The sequence below is a fragment of the Protopterus annectens genome, chromosome 10.part0 (genome assembly GCF_019279795.1).
Source record: "Protopterus annectens isolate FY-2018-M chromosome 10.part0, PAN1.0, whole genome shotgun sequence".
Lineage (NCBI taxonomy): Eukaryota > Metazoa > Chordata > Ceratodontiformes > Protopteridae > Protopterus > Protopterus annectens.
Window position 1 is genome coordinate 37,818,308 of NC_056744.1, and position 24,534 is coordinate 37,842,841.

The 24,534-nt window shown below is 42.2% G+C and overlaps 1 protein-coding gene across 1 annotated transcript in view; it reads left to right on the forward strand.

The window, feature by feature from the left end:
• The window catches only part of MRPL27 (mitochondrial ribosomal protein L27), a 192,504-nt gene that overhangs the window by 108,321 nt on the left and 59,649 nt on the right, over window positions 1–24,534 (forward strand). Inside the window, exon 3 of the mRNA XM_044084996.1 lies at window positions 4,274–4,341. Within this exon, the coding sequence (XP_043940931.1) occupies window positions 4,274–4,341 (68 nt within the window). The remainder of the gene's footprint in view (window positions 1–4,273; window positions 4,342–24,534) is intronic.

Below are 24,534 nucleotides of genomic sequence, written 5' to 3' on the forward strand. Positions count from 1 at the left end.
TTTATGGTAGGTACAAAACTGTACTTTTTCATTAACCCCTTTGTCTAGTAATTACCGGGGGAAACCTATGATCTGACATTGTCAATTTCAATTCCATCAACTTTACGACAAAGACTAGCAGGTTCTTGGGTAGTCTGGGACAGTTATATGCAACAAGCTCAAGCTTAAACCATTCCAGTACCTGCAATCTTTGCCACCAAAGGCTCCTTCTACTGATCTCTTCAGCCACACATTGAGGTAGATCACTCAGAAAAGCAGCCACAAACTACTTTTGCTTCGTAATACACTTTCTGTGTGGTAAAGTCACTCTGCTTAGCTTTTTCCCCATTTATAAGATCATCCCTAGGATTCATTAATGTTTACACTGTGTACACCATGCTGAGTGAACAGACAACACAAGCATTACTCGCACCTTTTTCCTCCTAATTTTAGTTTTTCTCTTGATTTTCTTACAGCCTTGCATATCGAGGGGGATTCATAAAGTTTAAAATGTTGACTACATGTACACTTAGTGTAATCTTTCTGAGTGACTAGGTGACTAGAAAACACAAAAAAATATGGTACGAATGTTGTTGAGTACAGATTGTGTACACATAATGAACACTTAGTGTAGGCGTTAATGAATATGGCCCCATGTCTTTTCATTTTTTAGTCTTTGAAGTTTCTAAATTTAGATTTAAATGTTTTCCTGTCACTGTTTCTTGGCAAAGTTTTCTCTCTTCCCCTGTTAACTGCCATTGCTGTTATATACACCTTGGTTGATTTATTGCCAAATTGCTGTGTGGTTGTGTTTTTCTTGGTGATTCTTGCTTTTGTGGTTGTTCTCAAGGCAAAGATTTGCATGCCTTTAGAAAGGGCTCCTGGGGAACAATGGTTCCACCCCAGGACAAGCACTTGGTATGCAAAATATTTGGGAGAGGCTTGTTTCTCAACCAGTCATTCTGATTATGCCTGTTTTATGCCTTCCTCTCTCAAGGAATGCAAGAGTCAATAACAAGTGGAAAAACCCAGGACTGTTTATAATATTAATGTCAAGGATTCGCCTTCCACATTGAAGAGCTGTAAGGAAGCTGTCCTCTAACAGGGATATTTTTTTAACTAAGAAGCCCAAGGTAATAGAGCATTATAAAAAGAATGCCGATGCCATTTTGATCCCTGCTACTCCATCTGAGTGCCTCTGGTATGGCTAACATCAAGAGGACTCTCCTGAAACTCTTGGAGCTGAGAATGTTGCTTCTTCTACTTTATATCTGGTACTGCAAACTCCTAGACCTTCTTCTTCTGCATCAAGCAGACCCCCAGGTTTTATTCGGTCTGTTTGGACTAGGAAAAGGTGTGGCAATCGTTCTTCAGAATGCAGTTTGGTCTGTGGTATAAACGTTGGGGGTGCTAGGGCACAGTCTTTTTGCTAGGTTTTTTCAGACCTGGCTTTAGGTCTTTCATGTCTGAGCTCCATTTAAAGTGTAGCATCAAGATCTTTGGGCAACAGGTCCACTTTGTAACCGACCTTGAAGCCTCATTCAGGGTCTGTGCTTTCAACCTCATGTGCCCCATTGTTGCGATGTAAGCATCAAGGATTGTGACCTTAACCTCCTTGCAATTGATCCTACCTTTATGTCGAGGATCAATGTTTTGGGTCTGCCCTTGATCCTCATGGTCTTGGGACCAAGGATTCTGTCTTCAAACTTAGCCTTTTGGTATTTGACTCTGGGGGGCTTTGGCCTAGATGGAGACATCAGTAACCCTCACATATTTGGAATATGGCCCTCTTGGCTTTGGACTCAATGCCTTTAAAGTTTGGATCTGCTTCAATTGGTGTCTGCTGAACAGTGGTAGTCCTGGCCTGGATGTCTGGGTCATAGCTTGTCCAAGGCATCCCTGCATGTGCCTCTTCCCAAAGTGATTAAGTCCATCGCTTACCTGCAACCCTCTGTATCTCTCCCTTGCTTCCACTTCTGACTTTGAAGAGCGGGAACTGGCTTCTAGGCAGGATGCTAGTCTCATGTCCAGCACTCTTGTCTTTCTTCTCTTTGGGAAGCACATAGACTCCCTTTGATGTAGATTATGACCAAGAGGCTGATTCCTCTCCTTTGCCTTCTGGTGACCCTAGGTTTGGGAAGTTCAGAATCAAAGTCAAGTTGGTTGCTCAGGTTATCATTGTGGCTGGTTCTGTGGATAGGTGAAGTAGACAAGGTGGGGGTCCAACATTTGGAAAACTCCAAATGTGGTTGGTGCCCATCTCCAGGCACCCAGATAACATTCTTTGTCCTCCTAAAGACTGTCATAGCTGGTCATAGACTCTAGTAGTGGTAGACTCTGTTGTGGTTTCTGTTGCATTTAAGAAAGATTTTGCACCTGAGTACAAGTTCTTTCACCTCCCTCCCTCCTAAATACAGAGCCTTTTTCCTAGGACAGACAGTAAAAGCAGTTTTGTCATCCTCTAATTTCTCTTAGAGGGCACTTGCAGCATTGCTAGGCAAATTTTCCAACACTGTGGAATACTTCCCTGATTTAGACATCAAGAACAGGATTCAGTCCCATCTGTCAGCCTCCAAGTGCATTTGCTAGTCAGGCTGTATCTCTCTGTCTCTCTCTCTCTCACTCACTCACTCGTTTGCTGTTTGTTTGCCATGCACAGACCTTGCTAATCCCAGCTCTGCCTGCCTGTCTCCTTCACATGGATTTTTCTGAAAATTCCAAAACCCAGTTTACAGATGTCACCATTAATGGTCACTTACTCTTGAGGTGAAAAGGCAGTGGAATGAAGTCACTACTGGCTGTAGAGTTGGGGTGAAATTCCAGGATCCACAGCATCCATTTTTCTGGATGGCCCCAACTTCTCTGATAGTTTGGGCATTACTCTCTGCCTCTCCACATAACCTCTAGAAACTTCCTTACTAACATATTCCCCTCCTAGTAAATGCCCTTTATACATAGGGACACAACTAGGTTGGATAGAATGGCTAGGCTTATAAAGGCCATGATGATCTTTAGTCTACTGTATGCCTATGAACGTATGGATCCCAGCCCATGCTGTCTTTTATTCCAGGGCTCCCCACAGGATAACTTTTGACACGCACTGAAAAGCACTGCAGGGGTTATGGCAGTTTTCAGAACAGGCATGCTCCAGAGGATGTGGTTCCCATTAGAATAGTCAGGGTCACTTGGCTGTTCTTTTGAAGGCCGATCTCTAAGTTTGAGGGCTTGCATAGCTGTTGCACTGTGTTATCAGTTGAGGGGTCATTGGTCTCTCCATCTGTCACTATGCTATGCCATAATGTATGACGAATGGATGAGACATCTATTCAGAGTTTGATTCCCTTTTTGTCCCCTCCCAGTCTGCAGTTTCTCTGACTTGCTGTTTTCCAGCCCTTGCCTGAAATTTTGCCACAGCATTTTGGTGGGAACCTATTACTCAAAAGAGACATCCAAGAAGCCCTGCTAGACCAGAAAGGGTGCAGCTTTTACTCAGGACTCTGTTTAGTCCCTGAAAATAATCAGGTCCTCTGGACCGTAACTATCTGAGCTACCTACGTCAACATATTAGCAAAAAGCCCTTTCAGAAAGATTGTGCAATCAATCACTTCTTGTTTATTTAAAGGAGACTGAATGTGGTCTCTGGACCTCCATGATATATAACAGAACATCCAAATTACGAAGGTGTCAAGAAGGGTCCTTTTATTTCACACATGGGGGCCAGTCATTTTCAGTTCATGTCACTGCCTTTTTGTCTCGCCATGGCCCCCAGGGTATTTAGGTGCACATCCGCAGTCACAGCAGTTCTCCAGCTTCAATGGTCCAGGGTCTTTCCCTGCCTGGATGATTAGTTCCATGCATGCAAGGTTTGACTTTTGTTCATGAAAAATGCACAAGTTATCTTACCTTTAGACTGCAGTCTGCCTTGTGTAGAATAACCCTGGATTGTCATTAGCTAAAAGATAAAAGGTATTTTGTATTGGAGGGGGCCAATTTTTCATGACTTTAATTTCCTAGAGTCAAAGCTTTTGTGCTTATCTTCATAATTGCAGGAGCATATATTTCTGCCCTTCATAGGTAATCTCAGAATGCCCAGTTTGTTGTAGTTATATTCAAAGATATTGGCAGCTGTCCTTCAGCAGCTAAATTCATTACACATTTCCACAGGCATGTTCATTTTTAGTATTGGTGAGAATGAAGTTTACTATAATGTGCTTAAGGTGGATTATGGGATGAGAGGTAACATTTTAGTCTGTATGTTTGGGTGTTTTTTGAGATGTTTTTCTTTTTGTTACAGGTGAATTTGTTCATGCAGGTAACATTCTGGCAACACAGAGGCTCATGCGGTGGTATCCAGGAGCCAATGTAAGTGATGTTTTTTTTTTTTTATCTTCAATTATTTTGTATGCTTTGGAGCCTACAGATCTGCTCAAAAGCACTAGCTAATTTAGGCACAAAGACAGTGTTCTTTTTGTGTGATAGCAGAATGGTATAACAACACACTGTGCAGAAATGTAATGGAAAAATTAAGCTAGAAATGCTCTGTTATCGTTTATAGTAGTATACTGTTTCTTTGCAACCCCTCCCCTAGAAAATATTTAACAGCTTCATTGTCTAACATCTACAAAAAGTAGTACTTGTGGACACTGCTTACTTTTATTGACAGAAGGGGAAGGGCCTGCCCAGTAGAAGGCCAGACCAGGCCAGAGCTGGTCCAGCACGGGCTGCCTTTCTGTTGTGGATGCTAGTGCACAGGAGACCATGTGAATTCCCTTCCATGCCTAGTTATACATCTGGGAGAACTACTGAGACAGCAGCTGACTAGTGTCCTTTCCACTTGTTCTGAATTTGTGTTGAAACTGGGTAGCAGCAAGGCTTTTTATTCCCTTCCTATTTTTGTAGATAATATTGCTTTACATCTATCCATACATACATACATGCATAATAGGCTGCATCTGTTGTCTCTGCAACTGTAATGTGATCAAGCTGCTTACCAGATAAGGTTTGAACAGCCTGCACACCATTCTGAAGAAAGGAAGCTTCGAAAGTACACCTTTTGAGCAATTTCAAAGAATTGTCCAGTTTGGTTTAGCCATCAGAGGTAGGAATTCTTTTCTTTGCTTTTTGTTTCTCCTGTAAAATACATTAAATAGAAAGTATTTTTTGAAGGCGTCCTCTCTTTCTTCCCTGTTATCTACTGTTTTTTAATCCAGTGAATTGAGTGATTGTGACCCCATTGCAGAGGATTTCAGCTGCAAGTAGGCAATAACTTAGAAGAAGGGCATGCTAGCAAATATCGTTCCTCATAAGTATTTATGTTAACAAGGTGCCAGGAAGAGCAGTATATAGTCCTGTTGTATAAGTAGAACTGGGCAAAACAAATGTATTTTTAAACTTTACTTTGTAATCTCTGGAGCATACCTATGTTGAATCCGTTTGTATTTAAATCTCTTCACATTAGATATTCTATTCTCAAACTGAGGCTGACAGTGCAGAGTGCAGTGACACTACTAGGCTGAACATGCCCTGACATTTAGTGAAAAAAAGTACTGGGCAAATGTGTGAAAGCAATTAAAAAAATTTAGAAGTGTAGAAAAATAAAATGTAAAAGTTTAGACTTTGATAAGTCATTGGACTAAGGCATTAGGGCCAGTCAGCAAACCAAACTTTTTCAAGCTACCATATACCTCTCATACCCTGTTCTTCCTCTCTATATCTTCATTGTCGCGCATAGACCTCAGACAGACTTTTGTAAATGGGTCCATGCTGCTTTTCCAGCTGTTATATTGCCTAAATAAAGAGATGCTGAATGATTTCTGTCAAAATTAGTGCCTACTTGTAGCTAATAATTGTATTTTATTGTTTTAGACTTGTATTGCTACGTCTTGCCAAAAAATTTACAAAAAAGTTGTTCATCTCAATTTTTTTTCCTAGAGCCTTCTTAATGGCATTACCATTTTCAGCTGGTGTGCTCTGATTTTTTTTGCTAGTCGTTATGCTTTTATGTGCTTACATTTTCATTGCAGTTACCTTTAATACCCATTGCTGTTTTTTTTTAATCTAACTCTCCAATTTGTTCACTTTAGGCATTAATTTTTCACAAGTATACTGAAGTTTTTATCACTTGAGCTATGATCCTTGTTACAGGTGAACTTGTTAAAACTGATAAATTTTCTCTTTAGATTCTTCTGTACTGCTTTTTTGTGGCCATCTTTGTTTAACAGTGGAGTATAGGTTTTACAGGGGTGGCTGTGGAGAGAAAGTCCCTTCCCAGGTCTGAAGCTTTCAAGTATTGTTTGCTTTTGGGGAAAGCTGTACTTCTGTTTTTTTTTTTTGTTTGTTTTTTTTAGTGTTCCACCTGTCCTGAATTTTACTATTTCATTCCAATTTGTAGAAAAGATTAGACAGCACCTTCAGTTGTGCAAAAGAAGTCCCAGTCCACACGGTACCAGAGTTAGAAAATTTTGAGCTTAGAACTACTTTTAGTTTAGGACACTTGGTGTCATATCTTCATAAGGACTCTGGTATTGAAAGTGCTAAAAAGAAGCTCAGTATTCCAAAGCATCCATGTAATTCCTCTATGGTATATGAGATGGCTTCAAAATAAAAAACATATCGGGCCTTTATTAAAGTAGAGTTCAATTACGTTTTTGAATAAATTTTTAATGATTGTAATTGTATAGTAGAACTCTCCTGCTTGTTATATTGTGCTTGGTTCGGTGCCTGATAAAGAGGTTGCCATTGTTTTGTATTTCAAATCTGCAACGTGAGGCCTGCCCCATTGCAGTGTTTTATTACAGTTATGACAGATTTGTGGAGGCTTTTCTTTGGGATGAGCAGAAATTTTCTGGTGTATCTTCCTATTACACATTTTCAGAAATGGACAGTGTGATCTACTATATTTTCTTCCAAATCCAGAGTGCTGAGATTTTTTTTTACCAGTCACCCTCCCTTGTTCTTGGTAGCAGCCCCAAAGGCACAAGGCATTATCTAGTATGATAATCTGTTAAGTGCTGAAATCTCTGATGGTTGCTGAGACATCAGTGTTGATTTTGTTTTTGTTGGTCTTGACTCAGATGGTGTCAACCTCAACATTGCATTTGGTCTTAATGCTATCAATTCACCATGTCTCTCTCTCTCTCTCGCATATCCTTAATGGTGACCTCAGGATCCATGTTCAGACCCGGGCAATTAGCACCAGTGTTTGTCTGTATTTTTAGTATCTTCTTTGCCTTCAGTCTTAAAGCCTGGGTATCTGACCCTGATTGATTCAGGTGCCTTCTCATTTGTTAGCACTGGTCTTTCTTTTGAGACAGCAATTATGTAGGTTGTACCCTTTTTAAGTATTGATCCTGAGCATTGCATACTGTGTAATAGTTAAGCTTGTTTTTGAGTCTTAGGTCATACAATCTATCATCAAGGGCAGACAGGCCAGAACTCTCCGGTATGTTTCTTAGGCTGTTTCACCCTGTAAAATAATGTCTTAATTCAGAAGGTTCATAGCAAAGTTAGATGCTTTTGGATGGTGACGAGGAAGTGGACTTCCCTGCATCCCCCATTATCCTGTTGAACATAGCGAAAGCTTATAGAGACAAATGGATACATTTTGCCTGTCATTCCACATTATAAGAGGTGGTGTTCCACATTTTGGAAATGGAAGGTTGCAAGCCAAAGTGAAAGAATGAGCCACTTAAAGTGACAAAAATTACAATATATTGTGTGACCACTATTTCACTGTGTGTCACCTTGATGTAATACGTTTTCCTTTTCAGCAAGTGGCCGAACATAAACAAACCTATTAGAATTTCTTGCAGTACAGGTAACCATCCCAAGCTAATGAAATCTTATCCTTCAGACTATAAGCTTTCTGAGGGTAAGTAATATGATCACATGAATCTTGATACAGACCCTAGTACCTGCTTAACATGAGCTTGTGAGCAGTACCTAACTTGGAAAAAAAATACATATTTCCCTGTGTCTGCAGAGTGTTATGCAGGTGAAGAGAAATTCTTCCAAAGCATAGAAAAGGTTAATTAAAAAAAAAAAAAAAAAAGTGTGAACGCTTTCCTGCCTTCGATTCCAGGGAAGGAAATTTAAACAAAAAAATAAAATTTCAAGTGTAGGATGGTACTAGATAACTAAACCAAACTGAGATCGTACTGTAGGGAGAAAAGAAGCCTTGGGGATTGTGTTAAACTGCAAGTGAGAGTGGACTTTATCTTTAATCTATAGATCCGCTGTTATGGGAAGTACATGATTTTTGTTTTCTTGGCAGTTATTTTAGTGTTCTTGCGTCAGTCTGGACAAGTCAGATACTTGTCTTACTTTGTTTGGTTAGTTTGTAGCTCTTCAGAGATGTTCACAAATTGCAATGACCCACATTTTCTTAGAAGCATAGGTAGGTACTAGGCTATCTGCCCGAAGGCATTTATAAGCCTAACCAGAATGTGTTGGCTTTCGCTGCCCCCTTAGATTAGTTCCCTGTGCCTCTGTCCAGCGGAGCCACTGAAGTGATCCCCGGGGTAACTTTCTGTTTCCCATCCACTTGTCAAGGTTTCTCTTGAAGAGTGCTAGCGAGGAGCTCTGCCTAATGTAGATTGGAATCTTGTTCCAAAGCATGGGAAGTGTATGGGACAGGAATCTATCCCTCCAGCACGTCCTATTTATTGTTGTGATGAGGTTTAGATCCCTAGAGCATGTGGCTCGAGGGGATAAAGTTTTCTTTAGGTGGAGCATGTCCATCAATTCTGGGTTGGACATGGCCTTGTATGTCAGGCAGAGATCACCTCTGAGCAGGCGGTATGCAACCAAGTACAGCTGGAGTTTCTTTAGTTGAGCTGCATAGGGCATCTGTTTGAGGCCAGTGATCCTCTTGGTGAGGTACTTCTGTGGTCTTTCCAGCTGTTGCAGGTGTCTTGTAAGGTACATCCCAAATGGGGTGTTGTACTCTATGATGGGTCTGATGAGTGATGAATAGAGGGGCACAATGACCTCTCTTGATCTGGATGCAAACCCTTTTGTGATTAGGTGGGCCACATAGAAGGATTTTCTAACCACGTTGGCAATGTGATTATCAAAGGAGAGATTACTGTCTGCTTGGGTCCCCAGATCCCTTATTACATTTTCCATATTTAGGGGACTACCACCTATGTGGTAGTTTGTAGGTACTTTATTTCCAAAGTGAATAACTATGCACTTTTTGGCATTTAGCTTGAGGCCATGATTTTGACACCAGGTATCCATCTCAGTGAGACCCTTTTGGAGGATGTCTGTGTCAGCCAGTGAGTTAATTATAGCCCCTAGTTTGCAGTCGTCTGTGAACTTGGTCAGCCATAGTCCTCCTGTGCTTGTCTGTACGTCTGAGAAGTATATGCTAAACAGGAGGGGTCCTAGGACTGAGCCCTGGGGAATGCCACTTGTAACCGGTTTAGAGTCAGACCTAGCTCCCGCAACTCTCACCATGTGGGTTCTGTCCGTGAGCCAATTGGCAACCCATCTTGTGACATAGGGGTTTATGTTCAGGTTGGTGAGCTTGTCTATAATACCAAAATGGGGAATTGCGTCGAAGGCCTTTGCGAGGTCTAGGTAGGCTGTGTACCACCTTTCCCTCATCTATAGCCTTGGTAACTGTCTCAAAGACGTCCACCAGGTTTAAGAGGCATGATCTGCCCTTAACAAAGCCGAACTGGGTAGGGTCCAGTGTTTGGAGGTTCCCAGTGTCTCTGTTAATGAGTTCCATGATGATGCGCTCCATAGCCTTGCAGACCAAGCTAGTCAGGCTTATAGGGCGATAGTTCCTGGGGTCTGCTGTGGCTCCACCTTTGTTGAGCGGAATAACTGTTGCTGTGCACCACTCTATGGGTATGTAGCCTGTGGAGAGGCTGAGTTTGAACAGTGTGTTTAGGCGAGGGGTTAGTTCATCTTTGAGCTCATGTAGGACGCAGCCTGGGACACCATCCGGTCCCATTGATGCTGTGTTTTTGACTTTGGAGAGGGCTATTTTAACCTGAGTGTCTGTGATTTCAGGGGCTCTGCATTCTTCTGGTATGGTTATGGGCCCTTTTGGGGCTGAGAGGGGGGTGAAGTTTGCACTGAACCTGTCTGCCAGGATGTTGGCAATATCGGTTGGTTCAGTGTATTTTGTGCCATTCTGCACCAACTCCGAGCAGATCTGAGCATTGCCACGTAGATTCTTGACATAGCTAAAGAATGCCTTGTGGTTATCTTTGGAGTCCTTGGCAAGTTTTCTTTCAAAGCTTGCCTTGGACGATTTTATGAGGGATCGTAGTTTTCTGCTGATACTGATCAGGGATGTCTTCCCTTCTTGGGATTTTACTCTTTTCTGTACTAGTTTCCTCCTATTGTATAGCATGTTTATGGCAGTGGTCCACCAGACTGGTTTCCTTTTCTTGGAGGAGTGAGTCTTGGTTTTGCTTGGGATAGCACGATCCATGCATTCTTGTAGGTGCCCGTAGAATGCATTAGTAAAGGATTTTGCAGCTTGGACAGCATTATCCTTTAGCATGGGGGCTTTGAAACTTTCCACCTCCGTATTAAGTAACGTGAAGTTTGCTTTTGAAGAGTTTTTCATGGTGGTTTCCTTGGCCGGGGGTGGGGGCGGAATATGGGTATCCAAAGTGATTTGTTTATGGTCAGATCTAACCAGAGAGGGGTTGACCTCCAGTGTGGAACACCGATCGCCCATGTTGGTGATGACCAGGTCCAATATGTTGTCACCTCTGGTGGGAGTGTTGACCAGTTGTTCCAGGGCATTTGTTTATAAATTCTAGGAAATGTTGGGCAAGGGAGTTAATACTTGAGTAGCTCTCCCAGTTAATGTTTGGGTAGTTGAAATCACCCAATATTAGGGTGTTTGGTAGGACCTTTATGTTACCCACTGTTTCCAGAAATGCGGAATGGGGGTCCTGGGACATGGTGGATGATCTGTAGCAAGCTACAATTTGAATTGCAGTTTTGCCTGTTAGTTGCACATGGATAATCTCTGAAGCATCGTGCTGTGCCACTAACCTGGAGGTGTGGGTATCCTTGATGAATATGGACACACCCCCAACTTTTGTATTTCGGTCCGGGCTCTGTGGCCGAAATGTATGGTATGAGTTGTAGCCTGGTAGTGCTGAGGTGCTCTCTGGAGCCTTAAACCAGGTTTCTATTACTGAACATGCATCTATTTTCTCCATACTAAGTAGTGCCTCGAGTGCGTGCATTTTGAGATTTAGACTTCTGTCATTGAATAGTATTACCCTCAGATTTTTGTTACTTGTGCTATTTACGGTGGTGGGTTTGTCTTTTGAACCTTGCCTAAAAAAGACACTATGGGGGTGGCAGGAGCCTTGGCTAGTATTCAAAAGCCTAAGGTTGACAGGTGCAAGCCGTCTCTAGCGAAGCAGCGTGGCTTGTCGAGCATGTCATCTCAGGCACTGGACACCCTTTGAATGACACCAGAAACTTAGCCAGTTGTTGAAATTGATAATTATTTCTTTATACCGTGGTATCATTCTTGGTGAGGGCAGGATGCTACTCAGGGTCAGGGTCATACCGGCCTGGGCTACGTGATCAGCAAGCTCTTCCATGTCTCTCTTCATGTAGTCCAGGGAGGTACGGCTCAGGTCATTCACACTAACATGGACAATGACAGAGCCGTATTTGTACTTGTTCTGGAGTGACCTGAGTGCTTGTGTTATGTGGCGGATCCTGGCACCTGACAGGCAGCTAACAGTAACCTTCTCCTTATTCAGCCTAGTGAGTGGGACATCGGTGTGCCTGACTATAGAGTCACCTATTACTAGTATGTTGGGTATGTTATTTTGCCTTGAGGGCTGTGATTGCATGGCACACTGGTTTTGTGAAGTATGTGTTTCATGGTTTGTGTTGGGGGCTGGTGGTTGTTGGATGTCTGCTTTGGAGGGCTCTGTTGCTTTTGCAGATTTTTATTTAGCGCCTCCGAGTATGTTTTCATGTATTTACGTGTGTTTTTTGCCGGTGCTGGTTTAATGGGTCTATGTGAGGCTAGTAGTGTGATGCCAGTATTTCCCTTCTCCTCTTGACTGTCTGATACAGTCATGGGTTGAGAGAGCTTAGCCTCCAGTTTGGCTGTATAATTGCATCTCTCGCATGTATTGCTGTTTGGTGGTAGGAGGAGAAGGGTTGTCTGTGTACATGAGGCAGTTGTAACATTGCCTCAAAATGCCCAGATTCATCAGTTGGACTAGAGAGTACACCTGAAACTGCCCTTTGGACATGTCTGGATAGGTACAGTAAACTGTTTATTTTACTGAATGGCTGGTAAGGTCAAATAGAGAGCCTTGTCCTTCTGTAGTGCTAGAGTTTATAAGTGCTTGCTATGAGTTTTGAGCAAGTGCCGGGCTGAGAAATGAATGGCTTAAGTGCTTAAGTTAAAAGTTTGTCTAGTTCCAAGGGAAAAATTGCGACTTTATGGAGCCGGGAATAGTTATACCCTAGCTAACCAGTGCTGCCTGGCGTGCAAAACCGGGCAAATGCGGTTTTTATAGCAGGGAAATGAAAGAGATAGAAATTAGCCCAAAATGGCCAATAAACTACTACTTTCTGGGCTGAAACCACTCCTCCAGGGACAGATAGGCTACTCAAAGCTCCCCCTCTCGCAGGTGAACAGAGAAACTTCCTTTTATCCAAGTAAGATATGGGCAAACACAGAGATTTGTAACACAGCCCTGAATTCAACACTAACCTGAAAATTGGACTATACTAGCTTAGAAAGGTGGGAAACAAGTATGTATATATATATATATATATATATATATATATATATATATATATATATATATATATATATTTTTTTTTTTTCAGAAAATAAAGCAGATAGTCAAAAAAAAACATTTTAAATGCACATAAAAAGATGCTTATTGTTATATGTCTCAGTTCAGAGTGTAGTCAATGCCCCTAGTAATAAAGTAGGAAGAAACACAAATACAGTAAAAGCAGATGAATGAATATATATATATATATATATATGTTTATATATATATATATATATATATATATATATGTTTTTTATATATATATATATATATATATATATATGTGTGTGTATATATATATATATATATATATATATATACATATATATATATAAAACAATAGAAAACAATCTGATTTAAACAAGTTACCCAGTTAACCAAAAAAAAAAACTCAAAACTGAGCCCTGTTCCAGCAGTCTTCAATCAGACAAGTTCTAACTGCACACTCCCGCTACTAGGGTGCAGGGGAACCTTCTCCAAAAAAGATGGCCTGGATCAGTGCTCAAGTTATACCTGAATCTGGTCCTATGCTACAGCAACAAGCCGCACCAATTTCAGAAAGAAACAGTTCAAATAAGCAGGCACAATAAGCCTGTGACCAGAAATTCCCAGCTCAGAAGGGCAGAATCCAGCCTCTCCTCCCACAAGAGTGCAGACCACAAACCTTCTTAATGTAGAATAACTGGCCTGAAGCCCAAGTGCTTAAACCAGAACTAATACACTTTTAGAATAGCAGATACTGAGCTTTCAATCAGCAATTCCCAGCTTAGAAGGATGTAAGCTACCTGTCCTGCCACAACAGTGCAGACCGCAAACCTTCTTAATGTAAAACAGCTGGTTTGAAGCCGAAGTGCTTAAACTAAAAGACTTAGAATAACAGATACAATTTCATCAGGCTACTACCAAGCAGCAATAAGTGCAGCAGAATAAATAAAATTGAGTACTTTTAAGAAGAGGTAAAAGCAAAATAAAGTAGGAGGAAACACAAATACAGTAAAAGCAGATGAATAGAGTCTGATAAAGTGCAGCAAAATTGAGTTTGTTAATCGCATCACTTAATTCAAAATAAGTGTAGTTGCACAGTATGGCTGTACTACAATTGAGATTCCAGAACTTGAGAGTAATGAATTTTTCCCCTTACCCCAAATACTACTCAGTGTCAGAATTGATTTATATAAAGTAGTGTGAGTAGGGGTGCAGGCTAGGCTTGTCTCCTTGTAAAACTGCTGCTTTTTTGTACTGCAGTCTAACTGTTGCATTATTTACTTTTTATGGCAGTTCAACTAATATCCATGAAGGCCCTTTTTTGTTACTGTGAATCCCATTTTCTCTCACTAGATATGAATAACTATTAGTTATGTATTATAGTTATGTTTACTTTAGAACTACCAGTCTGATAGTTACTTGGATATCAGTTCATGAACTGGATAATATGTAACGGACGTTCAGTTTGCTATCCTGTATGTGTTTTTGCACTGTGCATAAATAGTTAATGTATGCTGTCAGAAACCTCTTAAGTGATTTGTCATTCTTAGTATTCAAACAAACATCTCCTGTGCTACTTCCACACTTCTGTTAGAACTCATTTTGCCCCTTCACAACAGGATTTAAAGATCTGACTCTGAAAAAGGTACAGTAGCTACCAAGACTCACACATCTTTATATGTTGATTACATAATCGTCCTTCCAGCTTTTGGTTGGCCTCCTTTTTGTCATGCAAACATACATGCCCCCACCACAGTTCTCTGTCATTGTTAAAAACATTTAGGGCTTTGTCTCTAAAATGTATGATGTGCAGGCTGGGTGTGTGCAGTACTCTGTGTTCATTTTTGGTGCTGTAACATTGCTTGTCTCAGAGCTCTAGCAGCAGTAGGATGTCCTTCAAGAATGCAACTGCAGTCATAACATGAGGGTTGTCCTGCCTCAGGCAGCCCTCGGTCAGCCGGATTCCAAAGTCTGGGCCCGACGTCGGCTGATGTCGCATTCCTCTCTGATGTCACAGCGGCTGGAGTACATAAGCATCAGCCGACGCCATTTTCTTCAGTCTTTCTTGCTGCGCGGTGCCCGAAGCAGAAGCTGTTCGCAAGTGCCGGTCGGTCAGCTCCTGTATTCTACGATACCGAAGTCATCAAAAAAGCTAAGTACCCCGTTGGGGACCTTTTCTTGCCTCAGCCGATGTCAGAAATTACTGAAAAAGTTAACAATTGTCTTTTTTGTGGTAAACAAATACCTCATAAGGATTTCCACTCTTACTGCCTCCCTTGCCTGGGCCCAGACCACGACGTCTCGGCCTGTGTAGCCTGTGCTCGCTTCAACAAGCGCACTCTCAGGCGCCGGGCGGAGTTCGCTGAAGATTTTTTCGGCGATAAATTTGCTTACACCATGCCGTCGGATCTTCCGACATCGCAAACTCCCAAAAAGTGAAAAGACCGGGACCGACATCCTCGGCCCGCGTCTACCACTGACTCCACGCCAAAACCTAGCGCGAGTGCTCTGGTTCCCTCTGAGACGGTCTCTCCACCGCTTCGAACCGAAGACACCGCATTACCGACGACTCCGATTCCAGACATTACTCCGCCAGTTATAGACTTTCCTCCGGATACCGAAACCGAGGAAATGCCCGAGACCATTGCTGTAGACAAGGTCACTCCTGCACGTGGAGCTGCCAGGCCTCCTATGGCCATGTCTATTAAGGCCTGCACTAGGGCTAAGGCAGCCAGCAAAACAAAGCATATTACTCCTAAATCCTTACCTCAGCCGACTCCGGAGACACAAATTATGTCCATGGCTGCTGATTTAATTTCCATGATTAGAGGTTCTCAGGCCCATCCTGAGAGAGCATCCCAGCCTCCTCCTGATAAAAGGCCCCGGGTTGAACCCTATGACCCTACTCCTTCAGATGAAGACTCTGAGGGCTCTGTCCACTCTGATAGCCAGGAAGAGCTCTTCCAGACCTATGAGGACTCGGATGCAGATGATTCCATCCCTTCGGCCTCCCCTCCTGAGGATATTTCTTTTGGGGAAGTTCTGCACACCATGAGGGAACATTTCAAGTGGCAGGGTCAGGAATATTCTGATTCTAGGAAACACCTTAGGACTTTCCTTAAGAAGCCTCAGCACAGGCCCTTAGCTATTCCTCCTGTACTTGATGTTCTGGATGATTTGTATTCTGACTCTAGTGCTACCCCTGATTCTCTTCCTCCTGCTCCAGCCAAGCCAGACAGGTATTACAGTGTCCAAGAAACTCATTCCCATTTATTCAGGGCCCATTCTGCTGATTTGGAAACTATTTCACAGGGGCCTAAAGGAGTTTCAGCCTCCACCTCAAAAAATCCTTTGCCCTCCAACAGGGAAGCAAGGTCATTAGAGATGGGGCAAAAAGGTTTACACATCCACTACCTTATCTATGAGAGCTTTAAATTGCCTTTTTCATATGTTACAATATCAGGATTATCTCTTAGAAGATTTACAAAAAACATTAGCTTCTCCTGATCCTTTAGACAGGAAGACTTTGCAGGAAGCTGTACATAACACTCAGCAAGTAAGCAATCACTTCCTGCAGTGTGGATATGATGCACTGGAAGCTTCATGTAGGGCAGCTATGACAGGGGCAGTCATTCGTAGACATGCTTGGTTAAAAGATCAACCTCTACCAGATCATGTAAAAGCAAAACTTCTGGATGCACCTTTGGAAAAGAACAAGCTTTTGGTGCAAATGCTAAGGATGTGTTAAAGACCATCGAAGAAAAAGCAAAATCAGTTTAGACTGTGAAAGATTTCCTCCAGGTTCAACCCCCCAGATTCAGTAGGAATTGGCCTTCAAAAAACTGGTCCTTTCCTAATCCAGAAAAGTTTCAAAGGGGTAAGAACAGACGTGGCCGAGGAAGAGGCCAATACAGAGGCCCTTACAGGGGACGACAATGGCAGCCAGGAAACCAAAGAAGTGACGCAGGGGTTTCACCTGCCCAACAACCACAAACTCAATGACTTTCCTCTACTGCCGCCTACCCGGGAACAACTAGAAGCTCCTTTGGGCGGGAAATTATCTCTGTTTGCAGAAAACTGGCACAGACTGACAAAGGACAAATGGATTTTGGACATTATAGACCGAGGGTACAGGTTTCATTTTCATACCTTACCAAGAAAACAAGGCATGCCAAACCTACCACAAAATCAAAGGGCAGAGGCTATCAAGCAAATCACTCTGCTGACTCGAATGAAAGCAATAGAAAGAGTTCCACAACAAGAACAAGAACAGGGGTTTTACTCAAGACTGTTCCTTGTTCCAAGAAAAGAATCTCAATGGAGACCAATACTGGACTTGTCCGCATTAAGCACCTTTCTCATAGTACCAAAGTTCAAAATGCTGACTCTACAGCAACTCCTTCCCATGCTGGGCAAGGAGTCGTGGCTGATTACTCTGGACCTCAAGGAGGCATACCTGCATGTCCCTATCAGACACAGCTGCAGAAGATACCTCAGATTTCTTGCAGGGCCAGAGCATTATCAGTTCTCAGCATTGCCATTTGGCTTATCTACTGTGCCCAGAGTATTTACAAAATGCCTGGCTTCAGTAATTGCTCATTGCAGGCTCCAGGGTATACAAATTTACCCGTACCTGGACGACTGCCTCATACAAGCGGACGACAAATTGATGTTGACAAAAAACCTGGATTATGTCATACGATTACTTCAAGCTCTGGGATACACAGTCAACTTCCAAAAGTCAAGACTGCAGCCATCCCAGCAAATAATCTTCTTAGGAGCCAAACTAGACACAGCCTCTCAGATGGCGTACCTGACAGAAAACAAGCAAGAGAAGTTAATTCATTACTTCAAAGGTTTAGCAAAACTCACCCAGATGACTGCAAGGAGATTCCTACAGGCCCTGGGTTACATGGCATCCTGCATTCTACTGGTTCCATTAGCAAAACTACACATGAGAAAGCTTCAGTGGTACCTAAAAAGCATTTGGTCTCAGCACAGCAACAACTTGGAGACAATCATACCACTCATTCCATGCCTACAAAAGGAATTCCTATGGTGGGCCTCGGTGAGCCAGGAAAACACATGTATGTCATTCAAAAAACCACAGATAACACAGACCATGACTACAGACGCCTCAGACCTTGGATGGGGGGCGCACATGGAAGGCAGGTGTATACAAGGACAATGGTCTCCAAAGGAAACACATCTGCATATAAACCAAAAGGAAATGCTGGCAGTAATGCATGCCATCGAGGCTTTTCAACACCAACTCCAGCAAGGCCATTTAATGATACCGACAGACAACACCACTGTGATGTGGTACATAAACAAGCAGGGGGGCACCCACTCTTACCCCCTTTGCAGACTGACAATGCAGCTTTGGGAGAAATCACTGAGTCTAAACATCCAGTTACAATCCCAGTTTGTTCCAGGAAAAGACAATGTGTTGGCGGACAGCCTAAGCAGGAATTTCACAGATCCACACGAGTGGAGGTTATATCCGAAGGCCTTCAGACAACTCACTTCGACATGGGGCAAGCCAGAAGTGGACCTATTTGTCTCTCACCTCAACCATCTTCTACCAAAATTTTGCACAAGGACATACCATCCAAAAGCTTGGAAAATAGATGCCCTCTCATTCAACTGGAACTCCCTAGCAATCTATGCATTCCCACCTCTGCCACTGATGACCTCAGTATTACTAAAGATCAAAGCAGAGAAGCCCAAGGGAATCATAATAGCTCCGGATTGGCCAAGACAACACTGGTACCCACTACTACGGAGCATATGTCACACCAGGAGGTGGGCCCTCCCTCAGTGGCCTCTACTTTTGACTCAACACAATTTCAAAACATTGCATCCAAATCTTCAGACACTGCAGCTAACAGCCTGGGAGATCCCATAAATAACTTCAGCTTATCTCTCTCCAAGGAATTTCAGCGGATACTAACTGAGGCTCGAAGACCATCCACCAGAAAGGTTTATTTAGCAAAGTGGAAAAGATTCGGCGATTGGAATACCAGCAAGGGACACGATGCATCATTGCTGAACATCCCACTTATCTTGGAATATTTGGCAGATATGTTAAAGAACGGCCTCTCATATTCTTCCATAAAGATACATGCATCTGCTATTTCAGCTAGATACAACACTGATCCTCCTGTTTTCTCTCACCCCTTACTAAGACAATTCCTCAGGGGAATCAAGAACATTAAGCCACCAAGAAAGGCCCCAGTGCCAGCCTGGGACCTCAATTTTGTCTTAGAAAAATTGACTCTACCTCCTTTTGAGCCAGCAGCTTCAGTTGACTTGCAATTTCTCTCATGGAAGACAGCCTTCCTGTTGGCAATTACCTCAGCAAGAAGGGTTTCGGAGCTACAGGCCCTAATGGCAATACCACCCTTTATTATTTTCCACAGAGACAGGGTTTCATTAAGGACCAACCCTACATTCATGCCAAAGGTGGTATCTAGGGTTTCTCCAAATCAAGCCATTCATCTGCCTGCTTTCTTCCCCAATCCTGAGAATAAGGGGGAAAGACTTTTGCATACCTTGGACATTCACAGACAACTCCGATACTACCTGGACAGAACCAAGGCCAGTACAACTTTTTGTAGCTTACGCCCCTGCAGTCCAAGGAAAAGCAATTTCAAAACAGACTATTTCTAAATGGATTGGACATTGCATCACATTCTGTTATTCCTTTCATGGAAAGACTGTTCCAGCCAATGTCAGACCACATTCCACCAGAGCTACAGCCACCTCTACAGCATTTTTAAGAGGGGTGCCTATCAAGGACATTCTAGAAGCTGCTACATGGAGCTCCGTGCATACATTCTCCAAACACTACAATCTCCCTCTTTATTCCAGATCCAGAGCAGGCTTTGCTTCGGCAGTCCTGCAGGGTTTGATTGCCACACCATGTCTTTCCTAGAGCATACCTCCTCCCCAGCTAAGCTATGGTATTCTACCCACATGTTATGACTGCAGTTGCATTCTTGAAGGACATAGTACAGTTTTGTACCTACCATAAATGTAGATGTCCGATAGACATGCAACTGCAGTCGGATTTTCCCTCCCTCCATACCCCTCTATGCCTAGGGTCCACTCCTATCCCTGTTACTCTTAGCTGGGGATATCTGTTATGGTGTATTTGTTTTATTGCTCATTTATTTGTTTGGAATCCTGTTTTTGTCTTCCAATTTGATTACAGCCTTCCTTGGAGGGCACCTGGCATCTGGGGCAAGAAACACTGAAGAAAATGGCGTCGGCTGATGCTTATGTACTCCAGCCGCTGTGACGTCAGAGAGGAATGTGACATCAGCCGACATCGGACCCAGACTTTGGAATCTGGCCGACCGAGGGCTGCCTGAGGCAGGACAACCCTCATGTTATGACTGCAGTTGCATGTCTATCGGACATCTACATTTATGGTAGGTACAAAACTGTACTTTTCCCTCCTCCTTCAAAAGTGTTCTGCTTTTGTCCTGTTCATGCTTATATTTCTGTGGGAGAGCCCCCCCCCCCCTGTGTCTTCTCTGTGAGCTCTGTCATCTGGTCATCTGCCAGAGTTGTAATTAATAAATGCCCAGAATGCTCCTTCCCTAAGGAAAGACACACCTGTCATCCCTGCCTGTGCCATTAAGTAACCAAGATACTCTAGTCAGCTGGTCATAGTCAGGGATTTATCCTGTACAACACAGACAAGGCTTAACAGCAGGGTTACTTTACTAGGTTAGATGATAGCTATGTGAATTAATGTATTTTGTCTTTTCCAGGTTAGGCGTCGCCACAGCGGATCTCCGGGCTGCTAATTTATTGGCAGTGGATTTTTACAGTGCCGAGTTGCCAGCCCGACGCCCAACCTTCAAAGAAGGCACACCCATTCACACCCGCACCTGCCTGCATGTCTTTAGATGTCAACTTGACCACAGGGAGGACATGCAGACTCCACACAGAAGGCACTCCAACCGAGAATCGAATGGCCGAACCTCTTGCTGTGAGGCAACAATGCTAACTGCTGCACCACCGCGGCCCATAAGATGATATCTATGTATTATTGCTTTACATCACAGTTACACTAGACTGCTGTTTGCAGTAGCCTTTCATTTTTTTTTCATGGGAGACAAAGGGATGGTATCGGAGATGAAACAAGAATATAGGTGTCATGGGCATTCCAAAAGAGGTAGCCTGTTAGTTCTTTAGTTTTACTTCTGCCTGAGATCCACATCTGGAACTGGGTTCTGGTTTTAGAATGCAGACCAACAGAAGACAGGTAGAGCATTCCAAGGCAATTGTCTTATCTAGGAATATGGGATTGAAGATTGAATCTACATAGGGGATCTCTTTGCAGAGGTTTGGGCCCATGACTGTGGCTGTTTGTGTGCTAAATAAGTAAGATAGGTAATGAGTTGATATGGGTTTCATTACACAATGCTGTTTTCTCAGCACAATGTATGTGCGAATAGGATTCGTGTTGATTTACTGATAGAGGTCAGTCTGGCTGCTATAACTGAGAACCCACTTAGCTGAAAGATGGTTTTGGTGATAAGCAAAGAAATTGTTTTGCAAGGTGGCAAGCTCCTGTGCATCCCTGACATAGGGGTAGACCCTCTCAACTTGTATAGTAGCTCCACAGTCATCCGACAGTGGGAAAAAAAGGAACCACGATTATATCTGAAAGTCGCTTTCAATTATGTGTATTCATACTAATTGGAATGATTGCTGTAGGCAAATCAACTGGCTCCTTTGTGTATATATAGAAAATGGTGTTTACTGGAAAATAAGTAAAGGATCAGTAATCAGCATTCTCACTTTTATAAAGGTACTGTGTTGAGAGTCTGAGGGCAGCAAAGTTTGAATTTAAGTTTGCTCAAGTAACCCCAGGAGGAGGTAAGAAGACCAGTCATAGTTGTGAACATGGGGGTATCCCTGTGATTGTCATGAAATGACCATGTTTCTAGTACGAAAGCAGGTGTGCACATGCATGCACGGACAAACATTGTGTATTTACCATAACTAGGGTATATGTGAGAAGATGATGCTGGATTTGTGGACTAGCTAAAGTGATGCTTAGTATTCTTGGGAGGGGTAAAAATGGAATTACAGGAATAAGTACCAGCCTTGGATAGGCATAAGAATTAAACTAAGATACAAACGTGGTTAAAATTGTAGCTGTTATAATTAGTATTGTCTTGCTAAATGTAGTTGCATTAATTTAGATGGAGAGCTGTTCTGAAACAAAATGTCAGGGCAAGTATCCTGCAGCTACTTAGACCACCTTAAAATGCCTGGGAAGTACTAGGAAGACATTACCTACAAGAATTTAAAATACTCTTACTGATGTGTAATTTGTGCCTCAGCTGGAATCCTTCCTAAAAGAGCAGTGTCTGCTTTTAGTCCCCAGTGAAACATTTTGACCTTTGCAGTGCAGTAACAGTGAACAGTTGTGGTGATCTTGAATGGGGCTTGCTTGTTGCAGTTTAACCAGCTATGAAACTGGTCCAGATACCTTTTTCAGCCACAGTTGGAGCTGAAATGAGTAACATGTAGCATAAAATATAAGTACATAAGAAGGCTTAACAAAAAGAAAGCAAAACAGTATAATATAGATCATGTTTTATGGGTACATCAGGGAAGAAAATGCATTTTCAGATGACATTGGGCACAGGAGGCTGGAAAAGCAGATACACCCACTAGAGCTCTCTTAGGAGCAAGGTCCTATCTTGCATCTCTAAGCTGAAGGAGCCAGAACTATACTAAAAATTGGGTCCCCTTCAAAACATCTAAAACCTATAACTTCTAATTTCATTACATTGAGACCAGAACATCTAAAACCCATAACATCGAATTTCATAACATCTAACACTACAAATCACATGAAAATAACATCCCCTCCACATATAACGACACCAAACTACCAAACACACTTTTTACTACGTTTCTGCAGGGGGGCTTGATACAGTGGGATTAGGAAATTAACTTTTTCCCACTGTAGTGCGATCTTGGAGTTGATATATTTAATTTACGGGGGGGGTTGGGGGGTGGAGATACTAATAGTACACTCATTGGCTATGCTCTCATTGCATACATCATGTCTTGCATTGAAGCCTAATGGTTGTCTTCATGGTGGTGTTGGCACTTAAAAGGGGCATTTTAGATTTGCATATTCATAACCTAGTGTCTTTTTCTTACTGTGGACAGGTGGCTTAAACACAAGCATGCATATGCTTCCCTCTTTTTCTTTCTCTGCCCTGCTGAAGTTCAGAAAAGTGTACCCCACATTGTTTCTCCTAGTATTAAAAAAAAAAAACTCTGGAGTTTGCATTACAATTTTCATTCTTGATGTACAAAATCCTACCAACCAGCATTAATTTATTGAGTCTAGATTGCAGAATTCAACAGTCTGGGGGGGTGCTCACTCCCTTACAAATATGACTTTACTGGGGCCAAATTGTACCTGTACAACTTATTACAATTCTGTTACTGGGTAACTGGAGTCAGTAATAAGAAGAGCCTAGTAGATGTGTTATGCTAATATAATCATGTATCTCAGGAATGGATTTATACATTCTATACACTCCCTAGTTGTGGGATTGTGATTTTTAAATCCTTGGATTTTAGGGCGGGCAAAGGATATTGTGATGGATCTGAACTGGTACAGTGGCAGCATCCACAATTTAGTGATAAACTAGGTGCAGAGCCTGCAGAAAAGGAGGCTGCCTTAAAACCAATTTATGATTTCATTCAGGGCTAGTCAGAGTCTGTGAGCCTTGCTTGCCGACTGAAGTACATCACTGAAGTCCTTAAAGTGTTCAGATAGTACAGTACCAAAAATAAATTAGCTAGCAAATTCTATAGTAGTAAAAGTGCCAAGAGTAGTGTTTAACTAACAGTTCTGGTGTAAATTAGTTCTCTACAGCTCTGCACTAAAATATGAAGTCCAGCAGCTTCTTCTTTGCCTTTTTATTAAAGCTCAACAATGAAAAACTAAGACGTAGGACAGTTGAATATCCCCCCCCCCTCCCCCAGTTATCCTTCATTGTGAGTTCATCATATTGATTACTGCTGCAGTAGCCTTAGCTGTATGGGTTATATTCTGCCAAGGATAAAACACCCGGACAGCTTCCAAAGTTTCAGGAAATCTTCCACACACCCAAACTGACTGTCTCAAGATCGTAACTTACTTTTAAATTTTTCTGTCCATTTAAAACTTTTATTTTTTGGAGAAATTGTTCGTTTTTCCTTTGTGGAGCTGACATAGTGTGTAATATGCTTTTACTGTGTTGTTTTTTTCTGTCAAAAAAAGTAACTTTTGTGGACTGTTAGTTTTACCAGCAGTTTCTGCTCGTCTTCCCCAGGAAAGTGAGAATATGATTGACTTAACCATTGAACAAGACAATTGGTCCCAAGGTTAGTTCTTCTTTCAGCCACAAAAAAGAAAAAAATTAAGCAAACAGCCTTTGCCACCACAGAAGGCTATCAGTTTGCCTTGGCCGCAGATGGGTGACTGCTGCATCCAGTTTTTCAGTTTTTGTATTATCATTTTTGTCTCTTCCCACATATCCTTAGCTGCTACATCAGAACCCTTTTTAACCCATACTCCTTAGTGCTTCATTTTATCATGTCCCCATAAATATGGATATTGCTAAATCAATTATTGTGTGGGTATATAATTTAAAGCTATTACCTTTGTTTTAGCTTCATTTTAGCTTCATTAATTTTGTATTCCAAAAATATTTGAAACTGTCTCAAAATGTTCCACAACATTAGA